The sequence below is a fragment of the Rhinolophus sinicus genome, linkage group LG09, assembly GCF_036562045.2.
Source record: "Rhinolophus sinicus isolate RSC01 linkage group LG09, ASM3656204v1, whole genome shotgun sequence".
NCBI classification, from domain to species: domain Eukaryota; kingdom Metazoa; phylum Chordata; class Mammalia; order Chiroptera; family Rhinolophidae; genus Rhinolophus; species Rhinolophus sinicus.
The window spans coordinates 642880-656201 of NC_133758.1; the positions used below are offsets into that span (position 1 = coordinate 642880).

At 42.2% G+C, this 13322-nt stretch overlaps 1 protein-coding gene across 11 annotated transcripts in view; it reads right to left on the minus strand.

The window, feature by feature from the left end:
* Positions 1-13322, minus strand: part of ATP9B (ATPase phospholipid transporting 9B (putative)) — a 172869-nt gene that overhangs the window by 114633 nt on the left and 44914 nt on the right. For all 11 annotated transcript variants that reach the window (XM_019715633.2, XM_074339808.1, XM_074339810.1 and 8 more), the window contains one exon: positions 2234-2328. In XM_019715633.2, the coding sequence (XP_019571192.2) occupies positions 2234-2328 (95 nt within the window). The remainder of the gene's footprint in view (positions 1-2233; positions 2329-13322) is intronic.

The following is a 13322-nucleotide window of genomic DNA, read 5'->3' on the forward strand; positions in this document are numbered from 1 at the left end:
ACATTCATGCATAAAGACACGTGTGCTCCAATGTTCATTGCAGCTTTGTTTACAGTGGCCAAGACATGGAAAGAACCAAAATGTCCTTCGATAGATGAATGGATAAAGAAGTTGTGGTATATATACACCACGGAATACGATTCGGCGGTAAGAAAAGATGAAATAGGAACATTTGTGACAACATGGATGGATCTTGAGAGTGTAATGCTGAGCGAAATAAGTCAGACGGAAAAGCAGCGAATCATGTGATTTCACTGATATGTGGTATATAAACCAAAAACAACAAAAGAACAAGACAAACAAATGAGAAACAGAAACTCATAGACATAGACAATAGTTTAGTGGTTACCAGAGGGTAAGGGGGATCAAATATATGGTGATGGAAGGAGAACTGACTCTTGGTGGTGAACACACAATGGGATTTATGGATGATGTACTGCAGGATTGTACACCTGAAATCTATGTGGTTTTGCTGGCAATTGTCACCCCCAATAAATTAAAAAAAAAGAAAAAGAAAAACACAAATTTCCAACGAACAGAAAATTTGATTAACTGTTATCTAACTCAGAAAGTTAACTGACAATTAAACAATTTCCCACAAAGTGAACTCCTGGCCCAGATAGTTTCAAGGGTGAATTTGTTCAATTTATTTAAAAAAGAAACAACACCACTCTTGTACCAAATACTTCAAAATAAATGCAGGAGGTGAAAAGACTTCCCATCTCATTTACTGAGGCCAGCATACCCTTAGATATCAAACCAAAGACATTGTAACAAATGCAATACAGACAAATATCCCTCATGAGCATATGCACAAAAAATGCTTCACAAAATATCAGCCAGTCGAATCCTGCAATACATGAAAAGGACACTGAGCAGGACCAAATGGGGTTTGGTGACCCCAGCCCATATAAATCATCAGATTAATAGATGACAGAGAAAAACGTATGATCGCCCCAACAGAAACAGAAAAGTCTTTGACAAATCCAATACCCATTTCCGCTAAACCTTGTAGCAAACTAGGAATGGAAAGCCTTTCCTCACCCTGAGAAGGGGAACCGAGGAGAAACCTACAGCTGTCATCACATACGATGCTAAAAGGCTGACTGTTCCCCAAGACTGGAAAAGACAAGGATGAATGGTTTCTCCACTTCTGTTCAACGCAGCATCAGCCATCTCTGCCTGGTAATACTGCAAGTTGGAGAAAGAGAAGGCTGAGATACAGACTGGAATAAGGGAGATACCTGTCTTCTCTGCACATGACATGACCGACTAGAAAGAACATTCTAGGGAATTACACAGAAGCCATTAGAGACAGGAACAGACATTTCCCCAAAGAGGACACACAGATAGCACCGAAGCACATGAGATAATGTCTGGCATTATCAGACATCACAAAAAAGCAAACCAAACGAGATATACATACACACCTACAAAATGACACGAATAAAGCGCTGCCCCGACTTGTCACCTAACGACTCCCTACGCACCCAGTTGTTCCCACTCACTGAGAAGGGGAGAAGGTCAGGTGGTTGGTGTACAAGACTCAATGCCAACACCCACTTCTCTGTTGCTTTCATCAGCGGGTCCCGTAGAATCTGCCTTCTATCAAACAGAACTAACCCAGACCATAGAAATTATACATAATTCCCCACAGAGTTTAAAGAAACCATCACAGAACGCTGAGAATTAGCAGCCCACGGAAAAGGTCATCTGACTGGCGTGCTGTGCTCCCTGGCTTTGACTGAGCAACTGATCCAGAACAGCAGTCTGGGCAACTGTCAGCAGTGCCTTCTGAGCTAGGGACTGATGGAGACTACAAGACGTACCGACATAAAATAGGCAATGGAAAATACTTGTGTGCCTAAGGAGGGGAGAATGAACAATGGAGTACAGGTTTGCCATATCTGGTTTCATAGTTTGATATCCACACATATGAGCTGCAGGATTCCAGGAGTTTCACTCTACTGCCATCGTTATTATAGAGTCTCAAGTTGTTCCACCATTGGGGGACAATCTGATTTCCAGAGTTACCACAGTATTATATTAGAATGTGCTAAGACACCACAGAAATTACTTTGGCATAATTGTCAATGATTCTTCATTGATAATGAAGAAATTATCTTTTAAAATCATCAATGCATTAAATAAGTTAATTGATATAAACAGAACCGTCCTTACTACACAGAAACGACCACTAAAAATAACCGGGTGCAGTAATTATGATGCTCACCCCCAAAGCTGGCAGCCTCTGTGTGCAGCTCACCGCCACTTTCAGCTTCCAGTCGGTTTCACCATCTAGTTGATCAGTTCGAATAAAACATGAACCTTGGAATTAAAGAAGAAAAATTTCTGAGTTACAGGACTTAAAAACAAGAATTCCATGGCACAGTGGGATTCAGAAATGATTTATCTAGAGATTCCCATCAACAAAAATCCTTAAAGCCTTTATTTAATTCACAAAATGAGTTTGCTCATTTTGAAAAGATACAGTCATGAACTACTTAATCACTTACCTCCTATGTAGTGTCCTTGCCTATTAGGGTTTAATATGAATTGTGCTTCATTTTAGAAAGACTACACTGATCATTTCTACCTTTAATTCATGTTTGATAACAAAACAGTAAGTAAATACTCAAAAATATCCAAGAATGTGATATAACTTTGCCAATAAAATATCTGACGTACATCATAAAACACACATTCAGTAATAAAAGCACAGCCAAAATGCTAAAACCCTGCTACGTACTGATAACCCTAAATCTTAACATGAAAAAATATAAATTTCAAAACTCCATTTACCCTTTGGCCATGCTATCACAGCACTTCTCACAATCTACCCTAAGGTAGAATATCATGTTTTATATGTATAGAATGCCATATACAGAAGACAAACATGCAACATTATTTATAATAAAGAGCTGGGAACATGATGAGAAAAACCAACTGACTGAAGGGGGCACATGTAGAAGTAAAAAAAAAAAAAAGAAAGCGAGAAATGAGAAAGACCTCCGTATTCAATGAAAGATCTCTCGGCTATGTGTTCTTACAGGAAGAAAACAAGATGCAAAACACTGCAGAGAATACAGCTTCTATTCAAGATCAAGGGTGGGGGGGGAAGAGAGTGTGAGTGGGCACACGTAGGGGTAACACCAAGAGGGGGAAGCGAATGGGGAGGGGCTGGAACGGAAGCTGCAACTTTCTAAATACGTTCTATGTTTTACTGTTTGCTTTGAAATCATGTTTTACATAATTAAAAAGAGAAATTACATCCAACTTTAAAAAAGCAATTCCCCCAAATAAAAGGAAGCATATAAAACAAGGTAACAAATTAGCAGTTTAATCACAAATCGAATTTAGTGACCTCGGAGGTTTTAAAAACATTTAATTGTAAAATAAAACAGTTACAAAAAGCCACACAAGCATGTGTATACCTGGGTGAAGTGACAAGGTGAATACCTTCTAAACAACTGCATCTTCCTTAGAAAAAAACAATTATTAGTCTAAAATCAAGAATTACTGCAACTTTAGTTTGTCTCTAAATCTTGTCTTCTACATCATTTAAAAGGCTAATGAATTAAAAATAATTAGTTTATTTTCTGGGGATCACAATGTATCAAGATGTAAATTTGTGACATCAACAACCAAAAGGTGTGGGGATGGAGCTATAAAGGAGCAGAGTTTCTTATTGATCTTAAGCTGGTATAAATTCAAATCAGGGTGTTACAACTTTAGGATATTAAATGTAATTCCCACGGCAACCACAAAGAAAACAGCTATAGAGTGTACACAAAAGGAAATGAGAAAGGAAGTTAAATATTTCACGACAAAATATCAGCTAAAAAAGATAATAATGCAACAATGAGGGACAAAAAGGCTTAGGCAAATGAAAAACAAACTGCACAATGAAAGAAGTTGTTCCTTATCAGTAATTACTTTAAATGTAAATGGGTTAAACTCTTAGTCAAGGAAAGAGATCGGCCAAAAGGATAAAAACATGATCCAAACACAGGTTGTCTATAAGAGGCTGACTTTAGATCCAGACATGTTGAAAGTGAAAGGATGGAGAAAGATATTCCACACAAAACACTATGGCGGTTTCTCAAAAAAAAAAAAAAAAAAAAAAAAAAAATTACCATATAACCTAGCAATTAATTCCACTTCTGGGCATATCCCCAAAAGAAGTGAAAGCAGAGTCTCAAAGAGCTGTCTGTACCCCCATGATCATAGCAGTATTCACAACAGCCAAAACCTGGAAACAACCCAAGTGTCCATTGATAGATGAATGGATAAAAAAATGTGGTATATACACACAATGGAGTATTATTCAGCCTTAGAAAGGAAGGAAATTTTGTAATATACTACACCATGAATGAACTTCAAAGACATTATGCTAAGTGAAATAAGCCAGCCATAAAAAGTGAAATACTGTATAATTCCACTTACATGAGGTTATTAGAATAGTCAAAATCATAAGGACAAAAAGTAGAATGGTGGTTGCTGGGAAGAGGGGAGAGTAAGGAGTTATTTTTTAATGGGTATAGAGTTTCTGTTCTGTAAGAATAAAAAGTTCTGGAGATGATGGTGCCAATGATTGCAAAACAATGTGAATGTATTCAATACCACTGAACTGTACACTTAAAATGGTTAAGACGTTAAATTTTTATTTTATGTGTATTTATGTGTATTTTTTGTTACATAGTAACAAAAATACATGAATTTCAAAAAGGAAACCCTTCACTAACCTTAAGAAAAGACTTACAGCTACAGTAATCAAGACAGTGTGGTGTTGGTGTAAGAACAGACAAATAGATCAATGGAACAGAATAAAGAATCCAGAAATAGACCGACACAAATATAGTCAACTGCAACAAAGATGAAAACTCAATACAACGGAGCAAAGAAACTCTCCTCAATGAACGGTTCTGGGACAACGGGACATCCATGCACAAAAACGTGAAACTACACACAGAGCTTATTACACAGACCTCCACAAAATTAACTCACAAACCAAAGTGTAAAAGCCACAGAACTCCTAGAAGGTAACACAAGAGGAAAGCTAGGTGACCTTGGGTATGCAGATGACTTTTTAGATACAACAACAAAGACATGGTCCATGAAAAAAGAATCAATGAATTGGACCTCCTTAAAATTAAAAATGTCTGCTTTGTGAAAGACAGTATCAGGAGAATGAGAAGACAAGGCACAGACTGAGGGAAAATATTTGCAAAAGACACATCTGAGAAAGGACTGTAATAAAAAATACACGAAGAACTCTTAAAATTCAGGAAGAAAACAGCACATAAAAAATGAGCCAAAGACCTGAACAAGATACACAGAGGCCAAGTAAGAATGTGAAGGAGGCGCCACGTCATATGTCCTCAGGGAAATGCAAGTTCAATCAATAAGGAGTCACCACCGCACGCCTATGAGAATCTACACGTCTAACCCAGAACAGATGACACCCAGTGCTGATGAGGACGTGGAGCCACAGGAACTCTCAGTCACTGCTGAGGGGATGCAGCCGGTGCCACTACCTTAGAGACTGCTGGGTGGTTTCTCACAAAACTAACATTCTCCCCATATGACCCAACGATCATGCTCCTTAGCACTTACCCAAAGGAGCTGGGAACTTATGTCCGCAACATCTCCTGCACACAGAAGTTATACTGGCTTTACTCAATCGCCAAAACTTACTAGCAACCAACACGTCCTTCAGTACATATATGCATCAACTGTGGTCCATGCAATGCAGAATTATTCAGCACTAAAAAGAAGTGCGCCATCAAGCCATGGAAAGACATGGAGGAAACGTTAATGCACATCACTAAGCCAACTGAAAAGCTACACACTGTGTGATTTCAACTATATGACATTCTGGAAAAGACAAAACCATGGAGACAAGCCCGAGTGGTTTCCAGGGATGCAGTGGATAAACAGGAAGAGCGCAGAGGAGTTTAGGGCAGTGACACCACTCTGTGTGGCACTATGATGGTGGACATCGGTCGTTATCCATCTGCCCAAACCTACGGAATGTACAACGCCAGAGTGACCCTAGTAGAAACCATGGGCTGTGGGGTATCATGGCGCATGGGGGCAGGTCCATCCACTGTAACTGATGTTCCAGTCTGATGGGGACGCTGATAATGAGGGAAGATGTGCTGCGTGAGAGCAGGAAGTGGGTGGGACATCTGCCTCCTTCTCATGATTTTGTAAACTTAAAGTGCTCTAAAAAATAGTACAAAATCTTAAGTTTTAAACATATTCACACAGAAAATATCAATCAAAAGCATTACACAAATATTCGTTCTTTGTAATAAAAAGAAACACTGCAAAACCCAGAATTGCACTAGAGAGACGCAGTTAGCTGGAACACCTGCTGAGCGGAGACGACTTCCCTTGTACTTTCTCACACGCGTATTTCCGGGCTGCCCTCCGGGATACCGGGCCTGGCGCCTATCCATCACCCTCCTGTAGGACTCCCAGCCCCTGCAGGCTTGGCGCGCCCACGCAGGTGCAGACGCTAACGCAGCTTCTGCCGGACGACCGCCCACTTGTGCAGCTCATTTCATCAATAACCAGCTCGTGGCCTTTTCCCTTTTACCCAGAAAACATGGCCTTGTGCCAGGTCAGCTTTCAACAATGACCGCCACAGCCACACACATTCAACACAAGGTTTTACACTACTTTGAAACAGTTCTTGATCAGTGCTGAAACGGGTTTTAACTTTATACGCAGACACAGAAATCCGAAGATTACCATAGACAGGAAATAGGTGAACAACCTCACCAAGTTCACAACTGCCTACCAGCTGCAGGCATCTAGTAAGGGCAGCACCTGAACTTCGAATGGTGGGTTCTTCCCACAGAAATGATATTGGTTATGTTTTTTTATATCTAATGGATCTATTCAAGATCACGTATCCACAAAGCAGCTGACATAACATGGTTATTTAACAGTTAAATGGTAAAAACAATTTTAAATGAGTAAAATAATACTATAAGAGATTACTATCAAAACAAACAGATAAAACTGAACAGTGGTGGGAGAGGTTGTAAATGATAAGTTTAAGGAAAGCAGGTGTACTTTTATCTTTAAAATAGTAAATGAGGATGATGAAGATTTTACAGGAAATGTCTAGACATGTTCAGGGAGAAAAAGCAACCCCGCCAATGTCTCCGTGAACTCACACAGCACGGCCGAGCTTTTCTTAACGCAGGCGTACACGTACCCTACTGGGTACCAACACTCACTAAACACCCACTAGACCAGAAACATGATTCCAGGTATAAGATTCCTACGGATCTTGCTAAGTCCACAGTCTAATACAGAAAGATAGATAACTAAATAAAAATAAGAGGGAAAAAGAAGTTCTGGGAGAAGCACAGCATGGGGTTGATCGCGCAAGAAGCCCAGCCTGAGTTCTGAAACAACATACCCGGGACCATCTGAAGCACACTAGAGGTCCTGTCCTGGAAATGCGTGGAGAAGCGCTGCTGCAAAAGCCCGAGGGGTACTGCCAGAAAATGGCTACAGCACAGGTACAGGTGAATGAGAGCAGACCCACGACCACACAACCAGCCTAGAAAGTGTCCTGAGGGAAGCACAATGGCACTTTCAAACCATGGCCAGGAAATGTCTGTAGATGGTCTGTAAGCTCTACATGATTTTCAAGTGTGCAGGCGGTCAGCGGCCCAGCACCTGCAATGCTCAGGGGTCAGCCGTGCTCGCTGTCAGCAGAACGGTCTTTTCTGCCATGACTGGGATCCTTCCGAACCTCAAGGTCCAGAGCACAATAAAAGAGACTAACAGGTGCCGGGCAGGAGGAGGCGCAGGACTGGGCTAAACAGACAGGGAGAACAAGTCTGGGACGTGGAGGGGACTTCACAGAGGACACTTCTCCAGGGCATCACTCATTTAGAAAATACCTTCCACAGAAACTAACATAAGCCTGCAAATTAAGGAAGAATTATTAATAGTTATGGCCTCTACTCTGGATCAGAAAGTGTACGAAGCGGAATGCATATACATATAGATCCACGCGCAATAGAACGTGGCCCTTTCTCCTCAGGAAAGGTTCCCAGCATTCACAGGGCATCTAAGGGCCAGTGCCGGCCTACACAACATCTGATGTCCTATAAGACAAGACACAGGTAGCAGTGCCCTGAAGTGCCACCAGGAGTGCAGGGTCAGCGCCATCACCAGGCCCACCCCAGACCCCTGCAGTGCCACCAGCTGGGAACTGGCCGCAGCTCACTGCCTATCACACTTTATCTGTCACACCAGCAGCTTCATCTGTGTGCTGGTCGCTGTCTGTCATCTGTTGACCTTGCAGTGACCTGGCTGACCGAGTTCTGGGAGTTTATTTCCCCGACAGTGTGTACCCCAGAGGCCCCTGCTCAGATTCTCCTCGCTTCCCAGGGGTTGCTCCTGGCTCCACACACACCTCTCAGTGGTCAAAGGAGGTGCTTGAACTTGAACTTGCTTGGTGGCCCAGACTGGATGCGTGGTGGGAGGCTCCTCTCTCAGGCTGGAAGCTCAGTCAAGGATGACGGCTGGAGGTTCTCTCTGTCCACTGGTGAGACCTCAGCCGTGGGCACGTGGACAATCCTGTAGACCAGTGACACCAGAAAGCATGCCAGCAAGGCTCTGGTGGCTGAGGGGCCTGCGTGTCCCGGAGCAGCCTCCCCAGCGGGCCCTGACTCCCACCCTGGGGCCCAAGCCGAGGAGCCCAGCACACCCCATGCCAAGGAGAGCCCATGGGGCCCCGTTCCACCCTTTTCTGGGCTCTGGCTGGGCTGCTACGTTCCTTGTTGGGGTGTCTCATGGACCCTCCTTCGCCTCCTTTTGAACTGCTAGCCACCAAGCTCTCCACTGTTTGCAGCAATGTGCGTAGGCATCTGCGGCAAGCTTTGGTCCCAGCAAAAGCTGCAGGACCTTGGGGCTGGGTGTGGGACAGCAGCCAGCTTTATCAGAGTGACACCTCACTTATAACTGGGTGCTGGAGAGAGGAGGGGCTGTGCTAGCCTCTTGCGCTCTACAAGCTAGCTGGTGGAGACACTGGCTGGGGCCCCAGGACCCTGGCTGGTACCGTGGGCAAAGCTCTCTCCTGAGTAGGGGCTGGGCAGCGGAGGGGAAATGAGTCAGGTGGGCACTCCTCCCAAGGTGAAGTCCTGGCTTTGGCCTGGGGACGGCAGGGAAGGGGGCCGGCCTGCCTTCGTGGATGCACTGGCTGGAGCAGGAGTTTCCTTCACACAGCGATGAGGTCCATCGGAGTCCAATGGCACAGAACCAACCCTTCTTTCTTACTGAGAAAGAAGGTCTCTGAAGAGTATTAAAACAGTTTCTCTCAAAAGACACGTAACTGGAGATTTGACCTTTACCTCAGGGATTCTCTTCAATGAAAATAAAAGTCCTCTGGTGGTTTTCAGTCAGGGGTGATTCTACTCATGCTCCAGGAGATACATGAAAACTCCTGGAAACGCTGGTTTTCAACCGTGTGTGTGTGTGTGGGGGGGGGGGGCACTGGCATCTAATGCGGTTAAGCCAAGAACCCTGTTCAACACCCTCCTGTGAGTAACAGGCCATCACAGCCCGGAGCCACCTGGCCAGCTGTGCCCAGGGCTGAAGGTGAGTAACAGGCCATCACAGCCTGGAGCCATCTGGCCAGCTGTCCCCAGGGCTGGGTACTAGCTCTAGAACTCTGGGATGCTCCCTGTCAGTCACTGCACCTGACCAAGTTTTCCATCTGCACAGTAGAAAAATAAACTGGCTTTGGAGATGTGTTGTCCAATTTAGAGGAAAATCTATTAGCTGCCAGTGAACGGGGAACTTGATTATTGAGCTATCTCTTTCGCAAACTTGGGGAAATAGTTACAGCAGCTACAGAAGAATGTATCCTGACACAGCTTAGTCCAGAACACCCTTCACACACCGCCCTAAAACCAAAACAGGTCCATGCCTACCCACCCCCATACGAGCTCAGGTCCCTTTGAGCCCCAGAAGCAATGCCTCCTGCACCCCGTGGGTGTCCTCTTGTCCCCTTATGCTGCAAAGCTACCAATCCTTTCCTCTGTCAGCCAAGGTACTCTCAACTGATCACGACCACCAGCACATCAGGACCAAAAATGCGCCCCACTGTACTGTCACCCTTTTAACCAGCCCACGTGTGGGCATTCCTACTGCCAAAATGAACCAAGCAGACTCACCGAAGCGACTCACCTTTCTAAGGCCTACCGGACAGACCTCGGGAAAGGTGTTCCAATCGTCTAGTTTCTCAACTGAAGACACAGCTGTGAGACCATGACCTGAATGAATGCATATTTATACACGCGTACACGCGTGTGTATGTTTTGATGTAAAACATACAAGCAGCTTCAAAGGACTGCATTCTAGATTCTCTCCGACACACACTTTGCAACATGAATGCCAGCTGCTCCGCTCTAGGTTTGCTTTCTAATGTATAAAATAAGAAAAGGTGAGAATCTCTACAGGCTTAAATTTCAAACATTTTGTGTTTCTAAAAGTGAAAGCTTCTCTTATCTAGATTTCTGTAAACTTGTTAAACACTGGAAACAATACAGTTGCCATTCTATAAAGTAAAAGGACTGCTTCATGTTAAACAATTACATGCTATTTTAAAAATTCATGGGAAATTGACATAATTTATCTCCAACTACATTTAACATTACTAACTTCACAGTAACCGATATGATTTAAGAAGAGAGAAGGAACTGTAGCAAAACCAGAAGTATGAGCGACGTGACTTGTCTTACACGAACTGCATCAAATAATTTCACAGTGAGCACTGGTTACAGCCAGTGCCGGTGAGGGCTCAGCAGAAATGAATTATTAAATCGGTCTGCTTATATCCTATTGCAGACTTATGAATACTTGATTGTATTTTGTATAATTGACAAGAGTTGACAGGAAAGGACAGATTTAATGACAATCAAATTAAGATCAACTAGTGTGTGTGTCCCGCAGGAGAGCTGCCTCAAGTGGTGATAAAGTAACTGATGGGACGCTGCGAGACAGACTCAGAGTCTGTCATATACCGTAATAAGTCAGCCTGTAATATTAGCAGACTGCCTGCAGCAGCTCACGAATCCAACAGCTCTGAAAGAAATGGGCCACACTATACGCCCAACAAGAGAAAAATAGACACTGACTTTGCATGTATAATCCCAGATCGTTTGCCATCAAACTTAATTTCTAAATCATTTATATGACTTAATGACTCTGCATGAAATTTTTAAGCTGGTGGCAAGATGAATGGTACCGGAGAGCGTGTGGATGAGTACAGTGTCATTCACCTACCCCTCACCCTACTAACGAGTGACAGCTGAACTATTGTAATATGTCCCAAACACTTAAACTATAATGCCATCACTTAGGAAACATGTGAAAAAGATATTGGCATTTATAAGAGATTGATGAAAATTAGTTCTCAAGCATTAATTTCTGTTAATACCACTAAAAGAATTGTGTGCATTCAAGAGATATTTGATCTGAATTAAGAAACTGATGAAGCAATTGATTAATTGGAATTTAAGCCATCAGTCACCAGATCCATCAACAGTTTCATTTACATTCTAAACAATTAGCTGACGGCCCAACAGAACAGCCTGTACTAACACACAGTCAATGCGACGCCGCCAAGAGGCCCGCACGCTGCACGGACACGCGCCCGGGGCTACTGCCCAGGCTGGGACAAGCTGCAGAGACTCAGGCTGTCTATGTCGGCGAAGGCTTGCCGATTTTTATGGTAACAGCATTAGTTATACACAAAGAATTCTGAATATGTGTACCTTGGAAAATGAGGCAATTAAAACACTTAAAATAATTACTCAAAGTCCTAAGAACAGAATTTTGAAAGCCAAGAATCCTTGACTGAAAGAAGTATCATGACACAAATTTCATACAACTGGGAATCTATTTTGTGCATTTTACAAAGAAAAGAAAAATAGGTGACATTTTCATATTTGCAATGAGTAAGTAGTAATTATTTTAACAAAAATATTTTTTCAATTATACTTGACATTCAACATTATTTTACATTAGTTTCAGGTGTACAGTGTAGTGGTTAGACTTTTATATGATTTATGAAGTGATGCCCCTGACTAGCGTAGTTCTCACAGGACACCAAATATAGTTATTACCATGTTATTGACTATATTCCCTATGCTGTACTTTACACCCCCATGACTATTTTGTAACTACCAATTTGTACTTCTTAATCCCTTCACCTTTTTCACCCAACTCCCCAACTCCCCTCTCATCGGATAACCATCAGTTTTAACAATTTAAATTTGATAGAAAAAATAAAATTGAGGAATAGAACCATACACTAAAACTGACTCCATACAGTAATGTCCTAAATTTGGATCCATTAATAACCTTCCAAAAATACATCAAACGATAAAAAATTTAGCATACATGTATATATTATGCACATTTGGGGGGAAACAAGGTGAGGAACCTTAAGACTCTCAAAGAGATCCATGACCTCGAAAATATTAAGTATCATTATACTACAACATGGACTGCAAAGCAAAGTCAGAGAAAAAGAAAAGGAAACATTTCTGAAACATCAATTTGGGTATATGTTACGAATCTGGAGTTAACACAAAAGCAAGTGTCTCATTTGCCCCTGCTAATATTCCACTTGCTCTGCTGTCTTACTATGGCGTAACAATGATACAGTGATTCAGTGAAAAGATCACTGGGAGCTGAAGCAGAATTTCCCAAACTGCTGTTAGTGATATAATCTTCAGCAAGGCATTTATGTTCTCCAGTCCTCAGATTCCTCCTCTGAAAAATGGACATATCTATCTTCCAGCTTTAAAATCCTGAATTTTCTTCATCTTTTACCTCCTAACATAATCTACATATTTCTTTTAAGTTAAGCTATTTCCATATTAAGGATCATATTCTTCATTTTACATATATTTCTATCACAATCATTAAATGGGCAATTAATATAAAAGCACCTTCAAAACGGAAAGATTTTTGTTATTCATTATACTGGATATATTTAGAAAGAAAGGCAAATCATAAATAAGTATGTGATGTCAGCAGGGATGGTGGTGTAAAAATCTCTGAAAATCATTTCTCCATAACTATAGTGAGAACATTAGCAAAAACTGTCAAAAGCAACTTATTCAGAACTCTGGAAAATGCTCAGAGGTTTGCAACAATCCCAGGTGTGTTGATTCAGGAAACACAGCTAACTCTCGCTAAGATGTTCTGACCGGCCCATTCCCAACACACCACCCCATCCCACAGCTCCACAGTGCTAAGCAAACCCAGGGGCCCAAACC